Source organism: Oenanthe melanoleuca, chromosome 3 (assembly GCF_029582105.1).
Source record: "Oenanthe melanoleuca isolate GR-GAL-2019-014 chromosome 3, OMel1.0, whole genome shotgun sequence".
In the NCBI taxonomy this organism is placed as follows: domain Eukaryota; kingdom Metazoa; phylum Chordata; class Aves; order Passeriformes; family Muscicapidae; genus Oenanthe; species Oenanthe melanoleuca.
Window position 1 is genome coordinate 13,207,276 of NC_079336.1, and position 25,870 is coordinate 13,233,145.

General features: G+C 37.0%; 1 protein-coding gene across 1 annotated transcript in view; it reads right to left on the bottom strand.

Moving 5' to 3' along the window:
• The window catches only part of GREB1 (growth regulating estrogen receptor binding 1), a 54,701-nt gene that overhangs the window by 6,245 nt on the left and 22,586 nt on the right, over window positions 1–25,870 (bottom strand). The window contains exons 15-28 of the mRNA XM_056488632.1: window positions 25,040–25,232; window positions 24,317–24,453; window positions 22,857–23,196; window positions 21,099–21,214; window positions 20,196–20,395; window positions 18,353–18,442; window positions 16,609–17,189; window positions 9,617–9,719; window positions 8,745–8,903; window positions 6,900–7,042; window positions 5,988–6,149; window positions 4,000–4,204; window positions 3,010–3,184; window positions 1,852–2,070 (exon numbers count right to left, since the gene is read on the bottom strand). Of these exons, the coding sequence (XP_056344607.1) occupies window positions 1,852–2,070; window positions 3,010–3,184; window positions 4,000–4,204; window positions 5,988–6,149; window positions 6,900–7,042; window positions 8,745–8,903; window positions 9,617–9,719; window positions 16,609–17,189; window positions 18,353–18,442; window positions 20,196–20,395; window positions 21,099–21,214; window positions 22,857–23,196; window positions 24,317–24,453; window positions 25,040–25,232 (2,823 nt within the window). The remainder of the gene's footprint in view (window positions 1–1,851; window positions 2,071–3,009; window positions 3,185–3,999; window positions 4,205–5,987; window positions 6,150–6,899; window positions 7,043–8,744; window positions 8,904–9,616; window positions 9,720–16,608; window positions 17,190–18,352; window positions 18,443–20,195; window positions 20,396–21,098; window positions 21,215–22,856; window positions 23,197–24,316; window positions 24,454–25,039; window positions 25,233–25,870) is intronic.

Here is a 25,870-nt window from a genome sequence, read left to right on the forward strand (position 1 = left end):
TGAGGCCCTACATTTGATTTATCAAATGCACAGGAGTATCTGACTACTCATTTTCCCATCAGAATATGAATATCTAGCAATTTTTTCCATGTTCCTCTACAGAACTAATGTAATTCTATTTTAAAAATGAAAACTATTTGAAGGCAGGGAGTCTTTATACAAGAGAACTGCTGAGACAAAGAAAAAGATTAAGCAGAGTGAGGCCAAACATCCTTGAGCTAAATTTGACCCATATAAAAAATATGATGGAACAGAATAAAAGGCAAACTCCTAAAGCTGACTAAATTCAAATACTCTGATCTCTGGAAAATCCAGACTCAGTTCTCCATTTTGAATGTATTTATGATGAAAGAAAGAGGATGATGTTCAGAACCATTGGATTGACATCCAGGGATTGAATGTAAGCGAACTGAGCAATTAGTACAACAGTCAACATCAGTGAGAAACATTCAATTCAATTCTAGGTTTTTAAAGTTTTGTCTTTGATCTCTGTAGCAATATCTACATGGTTATTTGATATCCCTGACTGTCTCTGTCTCTGTGCTTAAAAATGTACCTTTTTCCTTGCCCAGGCTTGGAATGCCATACAATGCTTCACACTCAGCAGTACCCACACAGGATTACCATGAGCCTCATATGGTTCAAAGACAGAGGCAGGAAATGGGTGGTGTGATGTGGCATTCCTGACATTTTAACATTGTTGTTTGTACTCATATAATTTTGCTTTATTGTCATTGCCTCCGTTTGCTCTTCATACAAAATGCTTCTTAAGGTAATACACTTAGACAGTCTGGGAGCACAGTTCTCTACTAGGAGATGCACAGGGGCAAACTTGTGCTTTTAAGATGTCAGGCTGGTGAAAATAGAAATACCTGTCATCTGCTTATTCACAGAATAATGAAAGCAGAATGCTTCCTTGCAGTTATAAGTAATCTTGGGCTTCAAAAGATTTCTTCCTGAGTTAGCAGAGTTCTTCTGGAAAGCACAGTGGCTGATGTTCAATTACCTAAATGTAGCTGTGTAGAGCCATTTTACCTACCTGGGCTATTCCACCTGGCTTACAGAAAAACACACATTTCATTTCATACCTGCCAGCCTATATGGATGACAAGACAGCCATATGGATGTCTTCTATATTCTAATGTGCTGAAAGACCAGCTTTGGATAAGTGAATCCCACCTCCAGTGATATATATATACACTTCATTCTGTTGTAATAAATGCATGTCCCTCAGAAACTGGGCAAAACTCACAGTTTATTTCACACAGATCAGTGACATTCTGTGAGAGTATGAACCTAGTAGTGAATACAGTTCTGTTAACTGTGGTAATGCTGTGCATGACAAAGTGCCACAATAAATGAAAAAGTGGAATTTCTGAGACAGCTGAATGTAAGAAACAACCACCAATGTGAATGAGACTTATTTATTCTTTATGTGGTATGTTGCAGTGTTGTGATACTCAGGGTAAAAAGCCTATATACATATATATATATCAGAATGAGATTTGGCTATGCACCATTCATCCATACATCCATGTTTCCTTTGGAAGGGAGAGCAGTTAGGCAGACAAGAAGGGAAGTACAGCATTTACCAAAGGCCATTTGGAGTAGACCAATACTGCAGAGTACACTGCTGACTGTGTCTATCCTGTCACTTAGCTATCACTGTTTTAATTGTTATAGAAATTAATGTCTTTTTCCAACTTCTGGCAGCCTGGGAAGAATTTGAATCACCAGTAAGGAAACAAAATCTGTCTGCATGCCATTCACAACCTACCTAAAAAAACAACAGCTTTTGTAAAACTTTTTTGGTTTATCACCTCTTCTGAAAAGTGCTCCTGATTCACTTACCTGTTCTGATTGTACTGTACATTCTGAGTCAGATCCACATTCAGCATAATGAAGTCATGCACATGGCAGCAGGAGAATGGTTCCTTGATCTCAGCACTGTTTGTTTTACTGGACCATTTCCTCATCCCAATTAGGGCATAATGAGTGACATTGGGAGTTGCTTCAATATGTTGCAGAATTTGCTTCAGGGAAACATTCCTTTCAGTCCATGTATAGTCACTACAATAATTATGAAAATGTGTTAATTTTAAAATATATAGAGAACATTCAGAATCTCTATCAGTTGAAGAGCAATTCTTAACAATGGGAAGTTTGTATGACTTTCAGGTAGATAACTTCAGTGTTGTCTTACTTTATTGTATTTTTTTGTCTCTCATTCTAGTTAAAATTAACTGGTGCTTAGGTGATGGGGACCAGCATGACAGATCTGAAACTTAGTCTAGATCTCTCAAAATATTAACTCAGATATATAAACTTTTAAAGTTATCTAGATAATATTCCAATGAATCTTGGAAGGTTGCTGACTTGTGCCATAACTTAAGCAAAAAGTATTAAGATCCTTCTAGCCCACCCCTAGAGTCCCTAAATCTCAGTTTTCATTGATTTTCATTCTCTGAAAATTTGCTGTAAATTCTGCATAGCCTATTCATTAAATAGATAAAAATATCTAGCACAAACAATATTCTAAAGTGATAGGGAAAAAAAAAACCAAATAAACAAACTAGTTCAGGGATTTGGGGAACTCATACAGGAGACACACAGACTGGGACTGACAAAAGAGACAAAGGAAATCAGTTGCAATGATTTAGCTGTCATTTAGCTTCCCTAGAAAAATCTGGTGAAAAAATGGACACGTGAGTGTCCATGTTGTCCAGTTACCAGGGAGTGTTTACAGAGTCAGAAATCTGCAGTCCAAGTAACTCTAGCTTGAACAGCGACGGCTGCAGGGCACATAAATCCTCAGGGGACAGAAATAAAAAACAGGCACTACACTATGTCCTATGCAAAGACAGATACCTAGGAAAGTACTCTCCTTGGGTAAATATAATTCTCTGCTTGTACAGGGTTGAAGTTGTAGTGTAGCAAACATAATTTCAAAATTAATGTAGAGAAAGGTTAAAAGAGATCAGATGAAAAACCATATATTGCAATATTTACCTTTTCCTGTCTCCTGAACAATCGACTTCTACTGCATTCCACATAACACAGGAGTCATCTGAAATGACAATGAAAGGCCAAATATCCTGGGGTTTTATCCCCAGCTCTTCCTGCCGATTCCGTTCAAGCTCCAGGTTATGATAAGATAACTCTTTTATCAGGAAGTGTGCAGCACCTGAAACCATGGGCATAAACCACCAGATTAAAAATAGAAACTGTTTGCTTTTAACTCAGAAGCCTTTTGAAGTGAATATTTCTTCAGACAAATGTATAAATCACTCTGAAGATTTTAACACTCCACCACCCCCAGAGTCAACTTAAGTTACTTGCCAAGCAAGTAACTCAAAGAACCACCTAGGGAAGGATGAAAAATGAGGCCTGACTTCTGTGGTAAATATTTGCTAGTGTCTTAAGGATTTAGTGACTACTTCTTTTAACCTGACAATATTTGTGTCTGTTAGCATGTCTTAGTGCAAAGAGTTAGAGATGTTGACTGAACAGCTGAATGACATCAGAAACTGTCCTTGATGATCTACTTTGAATGTTTGTAACTACTGCTCTAAATAAGTTGTTCCAGCAGCACAAGCAAAGAGTTCAATATTTCACAGATGTTATATTAGCAGAACCTACCTAAGGGATGTACCCAACCAGAGCACCACTGCCCATGCAAATAGTACACAACTTATTTCTACAAGGAAACAGAGTCAGCAACTCCATCTGAGTTTTAACACACTAAGACTGCCCTCAGCTTCTTTCAAAGACAATGGAAGAGTTAAGTATTTCTAGGGTGCAATTCATCGAGCTTGTTTTAGGTGTCCTGGATTAAGAGAAGTGTATCTTCAGCTGTGACACAGTCTTCAGAGGGAATCCAGATCACCAGATCAGACATCCCAGCTGCAAGGTGCATGTCTACATCTTACTGTTGAATAATAACATCCCAAGAACCCAAGTTATGTGTCCATATTTTTTAGAAATTTTTGTTACACTTACCAACTCCTGCACTGTTGAAAATGCTTGGAAGAACAAGCATTATGTGGTTGGGCCAATATTTCTTATATATGGCCATTTCATACTCCTTGACAACTAAAACATGCAAATGACTGGCTCCATCCATTGCATGATATAAATTGAATAGTCCATGTTCATGACGACCAGTGGTGGGAGTAAAAGTGGGGCTTTTTATGTAATCTTCACTCTGTAGGTAAAAAGAAGTGTGAGCTTCTGTATTAATCCAGACAGAAAAAGGAGAAATAGATTCTTCAGGAGAATAAATCAGATCCACTAACACTAGACAAACTGACACATTTTAAATGTCCTTGATTAGAAAATAAATTTCATAAAAATTTGAAAAAAGAAGACTCTATCATTTAGCTTATTTGACTGATGAGTGTGGTGGAATGGACAGGACTGCTAGCCTGGACCTGCTAAGTGCAGAGGGACCTTGAGGCTACATCTGGAAGAGGATTTAGGTCCATATGATATAGGACAGTAAGAAACACCTTACTCCAAAACTACAGTACAACTCTTCTGCCTGGAGCAAGGGAATAGAAAAAGAAGCAAAGGGAGAATAGTCCTTAAATGTCAAAACCTCAAACCAGCAAGAAAAGAGTCCACAAGGACCCAGTGCACAGTTCCAACAATGTAGCCAAGCACAAGTTTACTGGGTGAGGGTGAGCAGGAGATGTCATTCTTACACTGCTGTTGTGTTGCTGTCTAGGTTCTTCTATTTGAAACTTGAACTGGAGGGTGATATTGATTTATTACTGTTTATTGGAAGCAGCTCATTTTCTCCAGGAAAGAACTACTACTGCTTACTGGTGTTCCACAAATTCTTCAGTACTGCAAGCAGCGTGAACTGAGCAAGGCACAGCTTCACCCAAGACATGGGTATCAGGAATCTCTGCAAAGGTCAGTATCTCTGCACTGCTGTGGCCTCACCTCAAATATTCTCTGCAGTTTTGAGCACCACAACATAAGAAAGATATTGGACTATTAGACAGTGTCCAAAGGAGGGCAACAAAGGTGGGGAAGGGCCCTGAGGGGAAGCATGTGAGGAGTGGCTGAGGTCACTTGGTCTGTTCAGCCTGGAAGAGACTGAGGGGAGACCTCACTGCAGCTACAGCTCCATTGGGAGGGGAAGAGGAGGGGCAGGCACTGATCTCTGCTCTGGGGGACATTCTGAGGGAATGCCCTGAAGCTGTGTCAGGGCAGGCTTAGGTTGGGTATTAGGAAAGGGTTTTTCTCCCAGAGGATATTTGGGCACTGAACAGGCTCCCCAGGGCAGTGGTCACAGCACCAGCCTGACAGAGCTCAAGAAGTGTTTGGACAGTGCTCTCAGGCACAGGGTGTGACTCTTGGGGATGGAGCTGTGCAGAGCCAGCAGTTGGACTCAGTGATCCTTCTGGGTCCCTTTGAACTCAACTTATTCTGTGATTCTTTGGTCAGAGTTTGCAGAGCCTGTCAAATAGATGACCTTACAAAGTTTTTTCTACAAGCATAATGATTCTTTATACAGTCTTGAAACCATGACAAAGATTTTTTGAAAGCTTTGTTTTTATATGAAAGTATCTGACCGTTCATGCAGAATAAAACAGGATATTCCACTGCTTTTCTCTACAGAAGAAAATGCTTCCTCTTACTAATACTATGATAAATGAAATAATATCTTTGAGTTTCCTTGCAGAAACTAGTCTCACTTTAACACCTTAAACTCATAACCAAAGACCTTTTGTCACAGACAAAACTGCTTATACCAAAGGCTCAACCTTTACTATGAGCAAAAGATAGAGCTCATTGGTGTCTCAACAATTTTTTTTTTCACATATCCCTTTCAGGGAGAAAATACAAGCTTAGCATAAGGACATCTTCTTTGTCTCTTGACAGTACGAATAATAGTATAGAGAATACTAATTCAACAAATTTTGAATTTGGTGATGTCTCCCATATATGGCCATAAATATGTAAAAATATCAATCTACCTTATCTGTGACTAGTGGTAGCCTCATACTTTCCAACTGTCTTCCTGGATGGCTAAAGACAAAATGATGCTCCTTTGATTTTGGAATGATAAAATGCAGCTGTATCTCTTCTCCCAGCATAGAATAGGAAAAGGCAAATGCATGCAGAGTGGACTCATAAATCTAAGAATGGGAAAAATATGGTAATAACAGTTAAAAACCCACAGATTCTCAGTCTAATTTATATATGTTTACAACATTGCTAAACAGATTACAATCACTTACTGTACGGCATTAGATTGAACGTCTTTATCCATAAATATTAAACAATATTCCCTAGGCTAGAGCTGACTAAAAAAAATACACATTAAAGTAGAAAACCATTTTGAAACCATTCTTTCAGCTTTGTCTTGCAGATGGTACCAATACTTACAGTTTCCTTCTAGCTTTCAGAAATACTGGCACATAAAAACCAGTATTTGCATTGCTGACACCTTCTCCCTCACATTATAATAGGCAAGAAATAAGAGGATTACTCTGAGTAAAAGCAAGTTGTGTACCACACACAGACTACTCTGTGCTGGACTACTCCTGTATCAGAAGTAGCACCTGTTGCAATTACTCAGGTACAAACTTTTCCACTTAGCAAAGCCCAGTGGAAAGCTTACTGGGAAAGTAGTTTTAACTGGCAGTACACATGCAGATCACAGCACTGAATAAACTACTATAAATGACACAAGGATCAGTCCTCTGATCTCCCCAAACTGCAGCCTGGTCAAGACAGGAAAACTTCAAGAAATAACAAATAAATCAGCTGCATGTCTACACATGTACAACTTCTAAGCCAATTAAAATACAGTAAATGCACAAACTGTGTTTGGGTTGTGTGTGCTTCAGCTTCTGACCTGCAGAATAACACCTGGGAATCTTTACCTGGTACCTGGGATTGAAACCCATGTACTGATGACACTGTTCACAGTGGTGGTAGGTGTTATATGCTGCATACTTGGACAATCTCATCCTAGTTGTTTGACGGCACGTGTACATATCTTCCTGTCTCCTGCTCATTGATCTGTCTATTATGAAAAGAAACAAATTAAATGTAACATATATTCAAGGCTAGAATGCATTCTCTTGTGACAGACTGTTTCTGTCACTGAAATCAGCTTCTAAGAAAAAAAGGAGATATAAAACACAGACAAAACAAACTATTAATTCATTCTGAGCACACTATGTTTTATAAATTGCTATGTACAGCAAATAGAACTACAAGGAATTAGCTACAAATTCATTATTATGATAATTCAGTACAGAATTCACATAAGGCTGAGATGTAAGCAATACCTGATCATTAAAAATTTCATTGTTGCTATTATTGCTAAAATGCTTCCAAAAGCAAATAAATAGTGAAAAAGAGCCTTATGACATTTGCCATTCTGTGACAGACATCACAGTAGATTATGTGAAATGAATTTGGCAATTTAGTGATGTTGTTCTGTAGTGTATATCCATATTTTTCAAAGGATCCCCTTTGTGACAGACTGAGGGAAGATTAGGTATATTTTCTGCTGAAAAAGACTTTGTTACTTAATCTTCCACTCAGATTTTCAGTATCAGATCAGGTTGCTCAAAGCTGTTTCTTGTCATGTTAAGTTTCAAAAATCACCAAGAGTGGAGTTTTCATGATGTCTCTGGGCAACCTGCTCTGTGGTTTGACCACTTTTTGTTCTGCAATTATTTTTCATACAATGTAACTGTAATTTCCTATATTGCAACTTGTGTCTGTTGTCTCTTCTTATGATGTGTATCTACAATAGTTTGTGTCTCTAAATTCCCATTAGGAAGTTGAAGACAGCATTCAGATGCACCTGCAAGACTTCCCCAGATGAAACAAACCAAATTCACTCCAATTTTCTTCAAATCTTGGTGGCTGCTCACTGGACTCACTTCTCTGTGTCAACATCTTTCTCATTCTAGCTTTGGGAAGTCACAAATTTGACAGAATACCTAGAAGTGGCCTTAGAGTTGCCATCACAGAAGAATAACCACTTCTCTTGACCTGTTGCTAGATTATTAGTAAGCCATTAACCCAGTGGAGAACTGGTGACACACATTCAAATTATTGTTGACCAGGACCATCAAGTCATCTTTATCAGAACTGCTGTCAGCAGAGCTGGCCCCAAACTTGTACAGCTGAATAAAGTTATTCTATCCCAGTGTGAGGGGCACGTTTGGTGAACTGTTCAACTGTTCCTGAGGTTCCACTTCTCCAGCCTGCCAAGGTCTTTCTGAATGGCAGTGCATCCTCTCTGCCATCCAGTCCCATGGGCTTGTGTATGCCCAGCTGGCTGATTCAGAGGAAAATTCACACATTGATACTCCAGGATGCTAGATCTGGACATACTCATCTCATGCTTTCCAAACTTAATCTAAACCCTAAAAAAATAAACCTAATCACACTTTTAAGTACATAACTAACTTTACCCATGTTAACCACTTAATTTCTATAGAGCAGGACAATGCTACTTTATAAAACCATTCAAATACACTAAATTATTGTGGAATTAGAGCATTTTAATGAAAGATTATTCCATAAGCCACGTATAAGGGTCATACTCTGGTACTTCATCTGGAAAACTTGAAATCTTTTTTTTTTACTTTTACTTAATCAAATGCAATTCTGATATTTTAACTCTGCTTAAAATTTTAATGGGATTCTCACATTAAAAGCAAATAAATGCATATATGTGTACCAATCTAGATTTTTAGAATTCTAACCTTCACTGTTTGTAGTCTGAAGCTTTGAACAAATGAGACTTGCATCTTCATATTTTGGATCATGGATAGTGTAGTCAAAAGGTATCTTCTTAAATGTCTCCAAATCTGGCCACATATCTCCAGGCTGATGGTAGTATCGATCAGTTTCTTCTTTTATGTCTATGATATTTTTGAAAAATAAGAATTCAACATTTTTAAAATATATATTGCTATATATGGTTTTGCTGTACCTATTATTCTTGCTTAATTTTTTTCTTTCATTAGTCTGATGACACAGTATCAATATTCAGAGGTAAACATTTGCACAAATGCATCTCAATGCAACTCTACCTTTTAAAAATTATCTTCATGTCCTGTCTGAACTACAGAAACACATCCAAAAACACAGAGGAGTAATACACTGTAAATAAAGCAAGTTTTGACTAAAATTAGCTACTAGCAGAAATTTTCTTGTTCCTCATGGTATAAATCTGCCAAAACTTTGATGATTCCTTTTATATACTTTACCACAAAACTTCATTCCAATTCTACACTGAAAACCAATGGCTGGATATCAGTTAATATACATAAATGCTGTTGATCCCTTTCCATAAAAAACAGAGGTATGTTCTTTGCTTACAGAAAAGATGACTATGTTCTAAATGATGAATGAAATAATAAAATATTCTTAAGTATCAGTTGAAGATGACAGAAAATTTTTCTTAGAGTATTTATATATGTAAAGCAATTACAAAGGTGAACAGGATAGAATAGGCATAGAACATATGCCATACAGACATATGTTTCATACATGAAACATACAGACAACTATGTTTGAATTTAGCATAACAATTTTCTATTATCTCCAGAATATTTTTGTATCAGGAACTTACTAAGGTTGATTTCTTCCTCATCATAAACATCCACTTCTGTCAGTCTAATCAGCATTCGGGACAAAATACTGAGGAACTGCAGATAGGCACCTGTTTTCCCTATCTGTAAACACATAAATTAGAAAAGAAAATAAAAATAAACTTTTGCTTTTCACCATGTTAATTTTCTACGTATCTGGAAATTGTAGCTGTGGTGAAACTGAATATTAATATTCCTTGGCATAAATGAAAAGCTGAATGTTCAACAGTTTTATTCTTTCTATGCAGGAGTCTAGCTGGAAAACACATTTTATATCACAGGTCTAATTAAAGGTCCACAGACAAGAATTTTCTCTCCTGATGTTATAGGTTCTACACAGGCAATGAACATTTAAAAATCCATACAAGCTCATAAAATGTACAAAACCCCCTCAAATGACAAGATAACTAAAGAATTATCCCAACCCTTTCATTTCCGTATGATTTACCAGTACACTGCCTGAGGAGTAAAAGTGGCAAGGCATTCCTGGGAGAGCTCATGCTGGCCACTTCCACTCCTGAAGGACATGGTATGTGCCATAATGTCCTCCTCCACCTCTCAATCTGAAAATACTTATTTCACTTCCAATCTTCTAAAATTATCTTTTAAAAGTCCATTTTTAAATTATCTTAAGAATATAACTTTCTCTTTATTTTTTTACCCCATCAACACAAAACATAAATTTTCCCTTCACTACATCAAGAGTATTGTTGGAAGGTATAAGCAACAGCCAGACATTTACTCAATATTCTGTCTTTCACATGTAGTTTGCTGATGAGAACTCCAAGCAAATAAGGCCATGTCTAAGCAGGCAGCTTTTAAAACCATGACTGTGTGTGTATGTGGGCTGTACAGGGGAGGTTAACACATAGGTCAATTACAACACTTTTAACAGCAACTGTCTGATTTTAAAAAGTGGCATCAGATTTTGGATTAGGTCTATATTACTGCTAAATTGAAAACCCAGCTTCACTTCCATTACTGCTAGGACATGTCAGAAGCACAGGAATTGCTAAACTGAGTATTAAAGTTACTGTTTTACTATGACAAGAAAAAAATTTCATTTTCTCTCAACACTTGAGGAAGGGAGGCTTTAAATTTGAAGCAAGAGATCAGACATTTGTATTGGTCAAAGCTCATTATCTGTTGTTTTTCATATCAGACTGTAGTTTTAACAATTGCTTGCAAAGGGTGGATAAGGGTCTCATTATCCCTTTTGAGAATCAAATGTCAGCATACAACTCTCTGTCATCCTGGAATAACACAGAAAAAAAAGTGACTTTGAACAGAGGAAATGACACCATGGACTATAGTCAGCCCATGGACCACATGTTTCTGACTCACAATTTTGTTTTTTATGTAAAATCCATTGAAACTAATGAGAATTTTTCCCCTGACCTTGGAACAAGGTTCTAAACTTCGCTGCAATGGCTACTGATTGAGGAGCTAAAACAAAACCATTTACTTTCCTACATCTGAAGCAAACAAAGAAAATATTTGCATTTGTTTTCCTCACATCTGAGATTACCTTTTTATTCTCTTATGAACACGTTCTTTTAAAGTGCCTCTGATCATCTTTTAATTAAACACAGATTAAATTATTAGCCTGACAGATTAACAGTTTCCTAATTTCAAACAAGAGATCATTTATCAAAAGTACACCTGTCCCCTTGATATTAGATATCTATAAAAAAATTAATTCTTAATCTGTTTGAAGTATATACTTAGACTTGTCAACAGAACAATATGCTGAAAACCTTACTTTTTCTTTTTTATATGAACTGAAATTTTATAGCATCAAACTCATGTATTTATCTTTCCTTGGGGGTCCAGTCTTTACCAATGGCTTTTCACAATGTGTGTGAGGCTACTGCTGCATGGAGCTGAGATGAAAAGCATCAATCACCAGGCTCAAATGTACACAAAGCTGTAGGGTCATGAGTCAAAAATGCTGGAAACCACAGGATGACAAGTGCCACACCACTAAACTGTAATGCATGCACTCAGGCTATTGCATGCATCAGACCTTACCCAACCTCATTATCTGTCACTAAAAAAAGTTTCCAATTCATTACTGTGAGTTTATGAACTGCTGTACATGAGCAATGCTGTATGTAAAAGGCTGTTGGGAACTTTGAGGAATATCCTCATTAGAATGTTTCCCTGCCAGGACAGAGATTGGTCTGAGTACATGCAGCATTCATATTTGGACTCCATTCACTAGCACATTTGCCTGCATTTGTTGCTCAAGAAATGAACTGGTGAAAGAGAGCTCACCTTTTTCAGGTCATTTTGAGAAGAAGATCTTCAAAAAGAAAATAAGAAATGAAAAACTTCTTATTTACAATCAGCATTTACTCCAGATGGGAAGAATCTTGAATAAATGAACTTGCAGCATACTCAGATAGCTAAATGCACTGTTAAAATTAATTTTACTGTTTTCTATGTGTACCATCTTTAGGAAAAATGGAATAGCACAGAGACTCTTTCTTTGCTTGAAAATACTGAATAGCTATCAAAAACCACAACTTCCACATCTCTCCAAAGAGCCCCTGCCCCATCTGTCACTACCCCTTTTTCCAAGAGTCTGTGCACTGTGAGTAGCTACAAAGAGATCCTGCAAGCAGGATATGCACACCTTTGAAGAACAAAGCCCTGCATCTGCCCATCCTCTCTCTCCTAACTGCAACAAATATGAGATCTGAAAAGAAATTGAAGTGGATACATGATTGGTCTGCAGCTTTATATGGCTTTAGGGAAGTCAAACACAATGCTGTGCTGATCCTAACTAGTGACTCTGGGCTAAGCATGATATATTAACAATGACAATAACTGGTAAGGAAGTACTCTGAGCAAGGTGGTTTTCCCCATATCCTGTCTTTGCTCTGGATATCCAAGTTGCAAACAGATTAAAAGACTGAAGGAACTTATAACTCGGCTGCATTTTTACAATTTCTGAAACAACATGTACATGAGAGGGGCCACTATGACAAACAGCTCCACTTTCCAGAAAAAAGGTTCCTCAAAAATGTGGCAGTGCTCAGTGCTTTGTAAGATAAGGCACTTGGGCAATATTTCCCAATAATAGAAGTATTACTCTAATTTGTTCCTGTCTGCTTGACTTTAGAACACAGAAGTCTGAAGAATCAGACTTGGAAGAAGAAAATCCCAGAAGACTAGGAAGTTAAAATCTCAAATCTTGTGAAAACTGATGATAACTAAGGAATACAAGATTTAGGGGTTTTGTTTCTATTTTCATCCTTAGTGCCAGAGAAGATTTGACCCATAAAATACTAAGAATGTGCTTACTTGCTGCTTCTTCATTCATGAAGAGTGTAGCAAGAGGAAGAAAACCTGACCTATGTATGAAGGTCTTGTATCAAAGACATATACTATCAAAGAGGAGGGGAAAGCTCTCCAAAGATTTTGACTGAGCTCTGCTTGCCATAGATATCAAGGATAAGGTACAAACCAACTAAGAATCTGAGAGAAAGCATTCCAGTCAAATAAACTGCATGAGTACCTCCATGCATTCATGGAATGATATCCAAAAGTGCTGTTGCAGAAGGTGTAACTAATGAGCTTCCTTTTCTAACTTATTCCAGATGCCAAACACCAGGACCACTAGAAGTACTTTATTATTCTTATATGTTGGTATAAAGTATTATCTGATTTCAGGCCTCACATTTGGAGAAATATGGCAAAAGGGGAAATAATTCCATAAGGCTTTTCTATTCTAATTTCCAGGTAAGACAGTTCTTCACATACCATGACAGTGGTTTTCAAACTGTGGCCTGTGAATCAATGATGATTTGCAGAAAACATGCTGATGATCCACAGACAGTTGGTCAAATGTTGATGCCTCTTCTCCGTGTTTCCACATGCTACATTTTTCTAAAACACAGCTAATAATAGATATATTAAATATTTCCCTAATATTTTTCTTACATAAGCTGAATGGTACATACACCCATTGTAATGTGATTTTAATAAAAGTAGAGTAATAGTATGGGCAGCAGTTTCCTTCTTCAGGAAGTGTCTTAAGACATGCTTGCTTCATTCCCTGGATGTGGTGCCACAGGACTGAGCTGTGCCCACCAGCAGCTTCCACGCTTCAGGAAAATGCTAGTTTGAAATTTTGCAATCCAGTTAAAAACCTAACAAAGGAAACCTTGCTTTGCAGTTTGTGGAACTTTAAGATGAATGTTCTGAAGAAAAATTACTTGAGGGAATTTTGGATTCCATACAGGCATTTGCATGGGTGCACCAGGGAATTGATGCCGAGCCATAGATGGCTCATGTATGTGATCACATTAAATTATATTCACTAACTAGTGGCTTCACTTTGATGATGTCAGCTAATTTATAGACAAATTATTCCATACCTATCCAGTTTCTTCTTCATTTCCCTATTGTAAAAATAAGGCATTTATTGCCTTCTAATTTACATAACTGTCCTTGTAAAAATGCATCAAGTCTTCCAGAAAAATATTTTGACCAGCACCTAGTAAAATATCCATGAGACAAGGGTGAGCATATTTTGTTACTAATTTCCCTGACAGTGAAGATTGTAATTTTGATTCTCTAACATGCCTAGTTTTCTTGCTCTGTTGATTTAGTATTTTTCATTTTAACCAGAGAGTTGCTTTCTGATTTAAATTTTAGTAAAGGAATTAGTGCTTAATAAAGAGAACAAGTAATTATTAATTTTTGGGAAGATAATATTCTGGAAGTCCTATACTTCGACTGAGATCTTACCAACATTTAGATATGAGCTGTCTAATAATTGTTTTCATTTCTGCCTCTATATCTTGATGCAGTATTAAGTCCATGTGAAATGTTAATATCAAAAATAATGCATAAAACCTACTTCAAGAAGGAAAATTATTTCTTCTCAAAAGAGAAAGGTACTTCTGATTTATGCATATTTTATTGCTACTATTCCCTTCAAGAAACACTGCATTGTTACACCTTAAATTAATCCATGAACTTTTAAAAGTGTTTGGTATACAGGAGATTTTAGTACTTTGGGATGATAAAATAGTCAAGGTAGAAAAGTTTCTGGGGTTTTCCATGAAATATAAATAAATTAAGAGATTTCCAAGGAATAATAAATAGAAAATTGCATTAAATTAATATATAATCCTACACTTTTATACTTAGGAAGAAGACATGATACTCCTAATTCCATGTGCATGATTTTGTTCTGTGTGAAACAGGTATATTCTTCAGAAAGAACTGAGGAATATAAAATGAATAAACATATAAAAAGCATCCTTTAGGAACTAATCCAACTGTAGGACATGAAGCAACACTAGGAAATAACCTGCATGGTGAAGACAGCTGAAAAAGAGATGGAGTTTCAAGTGAAAGAATTGTTACCAAGGCTAAAATTCACTGCTGTACAAAGGGTCAACAGGAGTCCTATTCCAAACTTGGAAAAAAACCAGAGAGATTTGATAGTGAAAAGTGGGCTGACAAATAAACAAGCTGCCTGTTTGATCATAGTTGATTAAATTGCAAATATCAAGTGTGTGAAGCACCAAAACCTTCTCACCCTGTGTTATATGCTCTCTGAATGACTGTTCTGAGAACCACAACTGATATTTGGCACCCAAAAGCAAATTAATAACAAAGAAATAATTTCTTATTGGTTAATCTGAATGTTGAGAATTGCTTTCAGAATTGCATCTTTATGGGGTTTGATGTGAATGCAATATAAAATTCTAAGAGAAGTTAGAGCCTGTCATTTTGTTACAGGCTGTCATTTTGGGTGTTTTTTTTGGATGAAAATGAACATCTCTCTCCAGATTGTACTCATTTTAATGCTCCAGCTGAGTATGAAATTCAGTTTCTTGATCACATAACACCTCAATATTTGGCAAACACAAACTATTTAGATCAAAGGAACGGACAGTGAAAAACTGATAATATTTTCTGGAATCCTTTGTGAATCAGAGTGACATCTATGGGAATTCCCAATACATAAAGCTCATTGATGCTCTTTCTACTCTCCTGCACCATACATTTAGGTATACAGTAGAAAACAGTAATTTAACAAACAGCAATATGCAGTTTATTTTTGCCGTGGGTGGGCACAGAAGAGTGGATCATGTGGCAAGCTAATTCAGCAACTATCTTTGGATTAATTCTTTAGGTTGATGCCACAGTAACTGGAAACATCTTTGTCTTGGTTTGCATTTACCCTGCTTGACTTCTGAGGTTCACAGGAAATATATTTGCACTCAGCAGGCACAATGCCTCTTCCTATCTTGTTGCTTCATACTTCAGTAGAACATGAGGCACCATACTACCTTTAGCCTGTAAGGTGTGCACTTAACCAGGAGATACCTTGCTCAGAGATAAGTGCTAAACATTCCTAGAGAATTTACACGAGAATTAACTTCTTAGAACTAGACTCATTTCCATATATATTTTCAAAGTAATGTAAAAACTCCTGGGTCAGCTACTCATCTTTTAAATATGGCTCTGATACTTTGAACTGGCCTTCTTGCATGTATTATTTACAAGAGGTTCTATTTCTGTCTGCTGTGCAAAGGAAACAAAATAATTTAATTACAAACTCCCAGCTGCTTTCACATTGATCATAAGAAAGTGGCTTTGTTAAGATCTTTGATCTTTATTTAAAATGTAAATGCATATTCAACTTTAACAAACTGAAATTACACATGAAATCCATCTCTTGAGCAAATTGTCTTTAAAACATTTTAATGGTGAGAGACTGAAAAGGTGAATATTGCTGCAGCTTCTCTGTATTGGAACTCAGGCTAACAGTAAAGAAAGGAAGATATTTTTTATTAGAAGGGATTAGGAAATAAAATACAAGTCATTAACTGTCTACAAAAAGCCCACTCCTTCAAGTATGAATAATAATAACGAAATATTTTTTTCTGAGATTATGATAAAATAAAACAAAATAAATCAATGATAATACCTTGTACTTTCTACACACCTGTGGTGGCCCACTCAGCAGCAGCCTCCTTGGGTGAAAGGTGTCCATTCTGCCCTCGTTTCTGTTGTTGTAGTCCATGTGGATTGGCTTGGGAACCGTCCACTGGCGGTAGTACAGCGACTGCTCCGTGCACGTCATCATCTTACTCATTAGAGGACGAAATGAACTTGCCCACATAACAGAATGGTAAGGCAAGAGGGAAGAGGATTTGGGAAGTCCACTGCTGTCTGTAGAAGTAATAATGTCATAAACCAGCTTGGGCAGGAAAACTATGGGAGGCTGTTTTGATGCTTTGGTCATGGAGCATTGAGACGTCTGTAGGATGAAGGAGTTATGAGTAGGTGCAGAGGAGGAAGAAGAGGAGGAGAAAGGTGAGGAGGATGATGAGGTGATGGAGACTTGGGCACTTTTTACATTTTGTTTCATATCCAGCTGTTCAGTTACTGGTGGCAAGTGTTTGCTGATTGTTGTCTGTGCCCCCTTGTCTACTTTCTGCTTCTGCCTTTCATAGTTATTTGTAATTTCTTCAGTGCTGTTACTTAGGGCTTGGGGAGGAGATGACTCTGTGCAGAATGCTGTAACTAAAACAAATTTGTATATCAACACAGTGCAATTCTCTCTGTTAGTCAATGCCACAGTTAAACAAAACACAACAAATAATCCTCTTGATACATTGTCCAGCAAACATTGCAATCTTGTTTCTCTTCTTGCTTTGACCTTCCTGTACAGAAAGCCATAATGGGACTAGTTTGGAGTATTCATTAAAATGCAGAAAGTGACTTTTAAATTCCTGAAGTGCATAGGAAAGATGCCAGTGATTGCCCTGTCCTCTATTTCCCTCATACATTCTTTGTTTAAGGTGCTCAGAGGATACTTTAATCACTCAAGACAAATACAAAATTACTGAAACCACTGTTTAAATGAATGGAAGAAAATAAGAATTTCCAGGCTATTACCCCACCATACTACAGAAATGTCTACTCAGACTGACATCTAAAAACAGTCCTCTGAGTCAGCTCTGCTGACACCCATACATCTATGTCACTGCAGCACTCAGGGTGATCTAATAAAATCTGGCAGCCCTCAAGCCCCTGATGCTACATAATGCATTAGTGCATTCATACAGCTTTGGGTCAGCCCAGAGAACATACTGAACTCATGAATGTTGGCTGGGAATATGTGGTGTAATTGCAGATTTTCTGAAAGCTGTATATTTTTACCCTATATATTTTAACTATTAAGATTTCTTGAAAGAAACAATATGTTAAATGGTTATGAGTATCTTTAATGCTTATCTTTGAATATCTTATAGTTAGCTATCCTCTCTCTATTAATCTAAAGTAGTCAGTAAAAGCCATTAGCAAACACTAAAGTGTCATCAGCACTGTGAATGGTTGCAAGTAACACTGTGGTGACATCCCTCAAAATTCCAGTATCCAGGGGCACAGAAAAAAAAAAAAAAAGGAAGATTTCTTTAACCACAGAAGAACTGAGGGCACAGAGCCATGGGCAGGCCACATGGAAGGACCTAGTTTGAGCACACCATGATGTGATAATTTTAAGCAAGAAAAGATCCTATTTCCTATATTTCAGAAGTCTAACCTGTATATTTTTAGTCATCTTAATTGATCCCATTAAAATAGGCCTTATCAAAATCTTAGTGATCTATGCCTTTTATTATTTATCTGGAAAGCTAAGGTTTCTTTTATGCCTTAAATAAACAGAGATGATCTTATGGTCTTACTGGAAGCTTTTGAAGAGAGAGATGAAGATGCAGAGTCATGGGAACATGATCTTTCTCTTTTCATAGGACTTCTCTTTTCTGAAGTAGAACCTGTTTCATGAATGATCGTAAGGGAAAACAAAATCAAAATATAATTTAGGTAAGCCTGTGAGTCACAGCTATATTGTCAAAGTAAGGAAAAGTACACAAGGGTTTGTGTGGGGTTTGTCCTCATCCTGACACCATTCCCAGTATGGAGAGTATCTGTTCCCACTGCAGAATATTGGATCAGCCTATGGTCTAGTTTACCTATGCTGAGCTGCAAGAGCTTCACGAAAACCAGTGCTGCAGCCAGGAGCTGGTAATGTCTGGGCCTGTCTCAACCATAATTTCTCTTCCAACCCATGTCTTATATTCTCCACTAATCCAGTGTCAGGGAAAGCAGCAGGCAACAAGCTCTATTTTGTCAGTATGTTATGAAATTACCTTCTACCCTGCACAGCTTTATGAACAGATTATATCTCAGCTTTTGGTGATGAAAATTCTCAGTTGGGTGGTCATCCAGGCCATTCACTTGAGATTCCTAGCTCAAGCTTCTAAGTTAAAATGCTTGTGTCTGTACAGTTTTAACATGGTAAACTGAGACATAAGCACTGCCATCAGAAAACAGACTGCAAGCCTATCTCATATGTCCTGAATTGGACTCTGGGTGGTCATACCACACTTCATGAACTAGGAGAGCAGCCTTAGACAACATAGGAGCCCATTTGACTCAGATCACATACAATCTCAGCATACTTCAACTTAATGGACAGAACTACTCATCACAAGAAGTACTCATCATCTCTGAAGCAGGCATCTACTGAACAGTTGGAGTATGACCTCAGGTATTTCATTCCTCTATGAAGAGTACATACTGGATTAAAGAAAGTATTTTTGTTCAGCTTGTTCTGCTATCATTTTCAGTGAGTAAGAACTTGCTATGTGAAGTTGTAATTGGCTTTCTTCCTCCTCACAGTATTGAAAAGGAAATGAAGGCAAGTTGCTTGAGATTTAAATACTTTACAGGGATAAAAATCTTTTGTTTTTCACAGGCACAACAGACAGTAAAGTGTAAAGAACTAATAAAAAACTGATTATGCCCATCAGTTATAACTCAAAAAACCCCAAAAAGCAATTGTTCCTGGGTAAATGATTGCTGTTTTTGTACATATTTGTATGCTATCAATTGGTTTGAAATTATGAATTCACCAATTCTACACTGTCCCTTTGAAATCATGGGCATTTTCAAGAAGAACTCAGAAGTTTCTGTGTTGAGATATATTTTCTATCCATACTGTTTAACACCTTACAAACTAGGGACTATTCAGCAGTTTCCTTGAAAGGAATCTTTATCACTGACATCATTGTAAGCACAGGTTTGATCAGTCAGAAACAGTTTAGTTTGAGCTGCCACTGCACTGAGGGTAGGGATTGGGTCACTGCTGCTGCTTCTCAGACAGCAAATCCACCCTTCCCTGCTGGGGAGGGAGAGTGCAGAGAGTCCTCTGAACAGTGAGTGTCACTTGGTGTTCCTGCTCGAGCTCCACTTGGTGGCTTTCAGAACATACAGGGCAAAGGAGGAACACAGGAGGGAGCCAGAAAACAGAGAGATAACAGATACAGCAGTAGAACTGCAAGAAGTTAAAATGCATCAGCAGCAGGAGGGTGAGAAAAGAGAGGTTTTCAATGAGATGAAACAAAACTAAGGAGCAGAGCTCACTCAGTAAGACTAAAGTGAGAAACCCTCACCCATACATTTCTGCTTTTGCTAATAATTTTCAATCATTTTACAGCTTCTTTTATTACCAGCAATAAACAATACCTTCAGTCACTATTTCTTCATCTTCGTTGTCAGTACTGCTTAGTTTCTCTGGGTCACTTTCTAACACATCATTCACAACTGCTTTCTCTGTGTGAATTTCTGAGCTCACAAAGTATGCTGCCAAACCAAGTTCTTGCTCCAGGGTTGTCCGTACCAAAGAAGATGAATTTATTAAACGTAGGTCACAGTACCTCAGTGATCTGGAGAGAAACATGAGGAGCTAGTATGAAAATTCACTGTAATATACTTCCTTATCTCTTTGAGAAACAAAGCCAAAGGGGAATTTTTTCACCATTTGCTTCAACAAGGGATTAGATTGGACACAGTGTGCTTAATAAGTTTACCACTGTGGTGCATACACTTTTCTTTCTCTTAACCCAGTTACACAGCTCAATTTATTGCACTGAACATTAGCACCAGCATAAGAAAAAGAATAGTCATTTGGATTCTAAACCTAACACACACAGAACAGGATTCAATTGAACATACAAATTATTTAGTGCCCTAGGGCATCCTGTCTGACTTCTAGCTGCCATTCCAGAAGGCACTGATCTCTCCTCACAGCCTGGAGCACACATACCAGCATCATGCAGATTTCTCAGTTACCCTAAAAAAACTAAACAGCTATACTTCTTTTTTTTAAACATACACATTCTCCCTTCTAAACTGGGATAGCTCTCATAATAGTTTTAGAGCTATTTACATCTTGCTATAAACACAGGTTTATTATCAGTAATATGAAATTGGTATTTATGATATAAAAACTGCCCTAAAAATGGTAAAGAAATACCTCAACACTGAAGTCTGTTTTCCTCTCACACAAGTAATCAGACAGTTAATCTTTAGCTATTTGATAAGTAATGGATAAAACACTGCCACTGAGAAAAGAGTGGATCTTCTTACCGTGGCAAAGACTCCCCTTGTGGATCCATCCCACTAAATATCAATATGCAAGGCAAACCTTCCAATTCCAAATAGGTCTGTGGCCTCCAATCCACATCCTCAATTTTCTGCCAGATCTGTACAAAGTAGAGAAACCCTGTTGGACATATCTATATTTTGGACTTACCTATAAATATATAATAGCATATATATATTTATATATTTATATATAAATATATTTATATATTTATATATTTATATATTTATATATAAATATATTTATATATAAATATATAAATATATAAATATATTTATATATATATTTGACATACATCTATATAAAATAAAAAAAGACAGAAATGCATACTTTATCATCCATTATAATAATTCACCTGTATAGAGGAAAAGAAGCCACACAACAGAGCCAAATTCAACACAGATAGATCTTACAGTTTCTAGAGCATTTCAGGCAGCAATCTGCCTGCTGTTAGCCAGGACAGTATGTTCCAGCCTGAAAAGCCTCCCATAGACAGCACTGAGATCAGGGCATATGGCAAATATGGCACAGTGGAGAGTAAAGCTGAGCAGGAGTTTTGAGGGAGAGAAGAGAATACAGAGGCTTCTTGAGGCAGATAAAATATGGGTGTCTGAGTCCAAGGAAGAAAATAAGCTAGAAATTAGACTTTTTCACCTTAGAGGAACAGGAGAAAGTTGGAAGTGTTCAACACATACCACTGTCCCTATTTACAATCCTCTGGAGTCTCCCACTCTCCCCTAAAGCTATTGGTTTTCCTGGTAACTTTATGAGAAATCTGACAAGTCCATATATTGTTTGACTGTTCAGCACCAGGCCATATTGCTTTACTCTCCAGTCAGTCCTTATCTACAGATAAGGAATATCTGTGGTATGATCAACAGTACAACAACTTGGCCTCTGACCTCTCTGACATATACAGACATGTTCCCCTCTATACACATCAGAGAACATAATCAGGATGTGATTCAGAACTAATGCTGATTTTTCAGAGTAAGTGATGCCTAATTAATGGCAGAATGAGCTCAGCATTGGGCTCTGGATCTCAAATGACTTCATCTAACATGAATAAACAGAATAAACAGTATACCATGTATATATATTACAACATTTTAGAATGGAAATATATTTTTGCTTTGGTGATCAGAAGATGGTAATTTTTTGAAGAGCAAAGGAGGCTTTTTTAAACAGATGACCCATTATTCTGATTTAAAGGATATAAATTACTCCATAAACCAAAACATGATTAAGAAAGTATAAAATCCCAAGCTGCAAGCACTAGGGTGCTCTAAGATCCATAACCACCATCACTGATCAGGCAAATTGGTCTTCTTGCCCTCTGCTGTTGACAAGAATAATTTAATTATCATCTAGTCGCTACTTAAAATCTTCTTTCTGCACTGTGATGTTTTTGTGAGTAAATTCAGCTAAAACTGAACAGTTTATCTGGCTTTTTAATGTATTTCTCATAGTTCCTTTAGATAAAAGCATTTCAACTGCTTCTGAGGGTTGCTACTGGAAGTCAAGGGCTAACCATATTAGTCAATACTTCACTGAGCGTTAACCACAGGCAGGACAGGAAAGGTGTCACAGACAGTATGTGTAAAAGGTAAAAACCATGCTCCTCATGGAACTTTTTACTTTAAGACTTCACACTCCAACTCATGACTATAACTGTCACCAGTAAAATTTCCCCACCTAACCATCTAATGAAGTTTCCCAGCACATGCCATTCTGCAATTTACCTTTAGTTGTTCCACAAAGTGCTTCCCGATTGTGATTCCAGAATTAGGATTCCCCAAGATTATTTCAAAGTTATCTTCAAGGGCTAGTCTTTCCCTTACACTATATAGACGTTCATAGGCCACTGCAGCCAGTGGGACACATGGAATTCTCAACACTACCATGAGGCCATGGCCACTAGGACATTGTCTTGAAGAGTTTATTAGATTTTGGGTGATTTCCAGAGTCTCAACTGAGGTGTAATTCTTCATCTGAGAAAGACCACACACTGCCATCATAGCTGCAGAGTAGTGTTGGATGAGGACAAAAGTCCGTATCACTGCACTGTGTAATCTGGGGAACCTGAAATAAATGGTGAATTAAAGAGTATTAAAGGATGAAGTGAAAAAGCTATTTTTCACAAAATATAGTAAACTCAGGATTTTCTTCTGTAAATAATCCTTCATATCTACTATACAACAGAATCTCATCAATTGCAGTTCTACAGTATTTACAAGGCATCATTTCACAATCAGAATTGATGTTGTCTCTTCATTTTTCTTCACAAAGATTTACTAAGCAAGTAGTCCAGTAAGGTTACATCACTTTAGTTTATCCATACCTTACTGCTGTTACAAAATTTATCACAGAATATTAGCTGAGGCACTCAGTAATATAATCAATCAAAATTACATTCTCTTATCAATAAGAAGACTATTCTTCATTGCATGCCATTCTTAAGGGGCAGAGATGGATTGAGTGTTTCTCTTGTTTTCCTACTGAAGCCCTGAACCAACTTACTCTTGTGTTCAAGAGGACTGCATATGTAGGCAGCAACCTGTGAACACTCCAACTTCCCAAGGCCAGCTACACCCTGTCTTCAGTTTATGGGAAGGCAATCCATAGATATCCAATAGCTTCCTGTGTTCTGATTTTCACAGAAATTAAAACCAGGTGTACAGTAAAAAGAGTGCTTGCTATGGCCTGCTTAGAAAAGTGATTATGGCTTGTTCTGAAGTTTTTATTTCTGATTTATGTGTTCCTACCACAGCAATATATGTAACTTCTCTTTTTGTTCCAAGTGCAGTATACAAAAAAAAATCAGAACCAGCCAGGGTCAGCAAGTGATAATATTAGACAAAAGTAATAACACATTTCAAATTATGTGATGATACAATGTTAGATTATTATAATATAAGGTAATTACAAGTCACAACAAGAGCACACTGAAAATTGGGCTAAGCAGTGTGCATGCTCTTAGTAAGAGACAGCCTCAACTGATGACATTGCAGGCCCAGTATATACTAAATAGATAGGAGAAAATAAGAGCAGGTGAAATGCCTTGCATATGTAAATAATGTGTAAGACAGTGAGAAGCAAAAAAAAAAAAAAAAAAGCAACATAAAAAGGCTTCTAGCTAATAACTGGAGGCCCTAAATTGACTTGCTAAGTTTCCCCTGTTAAACAAAGGAGGGTCCCATACCTCTTTCCCAAAGCCATGACCATGGCTTCAAAGGAGCTGTCATACCGAAGCAGTGGAATACTATGTCCAGAGAGGGTGGACTCAATGAATTCTGACAGTCCAAAGTATTTCTTGTTCTCATGGTATAAATCGACACCCTAAAGCAAATCAAGCAATAAAAATATAAGGGTAAAGTCTATCAATAATTAATTTATGAGTGATTAACCATTGGTGTATTGATATACTTACAATCACATTCTTTAATAAACATGCATCTACTCAGACAAATTAAAACAAGAAGAGAAAGAAATAAAAGTAGTTATTTTGAGAGAATGAAAATTTGACCCAATTTTTCCCAATTTCTTTTCCTCTCCCCACATATCCATATACACAGACAGATCAGCTATATGGAATAAATATGCACACATATGAAAAAAATCCATGTATGTACATATATTTATGCAGTAATCCACTAGAGACAAAACTGAAGATGATTTCTATGTATGTAGTTCAAAAATTTTTAGCAGAGCTACTAAGGTTATGGAAAATATACAAGGAATAAATAAAAAAAAAGCTAGAAAGGATAAGAAAAGGAAAAATGAACTTGCCACAGACTGAGCAAGATGTCGTTCAAACTTCATTCCTGTTTACAAAAATCATGGGGACTCCACAGTTTTATCAAGTACATAAATGGAAAATAACTCATGAAAAGCTCAGAAAAGCAGCTCAAAGCATGCATCTTACATTGCTGTATGAAGAAGGCCAGTGGATCTCATTGTAAGGGCTGATATGAGTATGCTGTGTCTGCAGTGCATAGGGGAAGGAAGTCACATGGAGGGTCACAATATTTGGTGCCTCTTTCACCTCCCTGCAGTTCAGCAGTCTATCAACGAGCCCTGTCGACAGCTCTGTTTGAGGATAAAGACTATGCATAGCACTGCAAAAAAAGAAACCCAAAACTCTCCAAAGTGATCAGCAAAAGGGAATATTTGTATCCGTGGAATAGCTTAAACCTGGGTGTGAAATCTAAGTTAAGGGAAATTAGGATTCTTCTTTTACCCTGAAATTGTTGCACAGAAAGACGGGAAAAGAAAATGCAAATTATTTCACTGCAAATAAAAATTTTTGTGAGTCTGATAAGTTCTCTAGCTAGCAAATTACCAATCCCTTGCAGCTACCAGAATATGAGAGATAAAGTAGGAAAGGAAGTTGATGTGGCAGTTACCAATAGACTCATAGTCCTGCAGTAACTTTGGTCAGATGGGTAGTCCTGCCCTTAACAAAAGATAATTCTAACTACAAAAATCAAGACAGGAAACTACAGATGGTAAGTCAGTATGATAGAAAAAGACAGAAAAAGCAAAAAATAGTTATTCTTAGAGCAAATCATAGTATCACTGAATATTGACAATCAATTCCTTGCTCCTGTGCAAAATTTTATTCCAAATTCATGGTATTTAATTTCTCTCTATCTTTATTAGATAGAAAACAGAGTTAAGTGCAACAGTGAAATACAAAAGTTAAGCAGCAACATAGGTACTTCCCTACCACTCAAGGATGTTATATTAATAAATG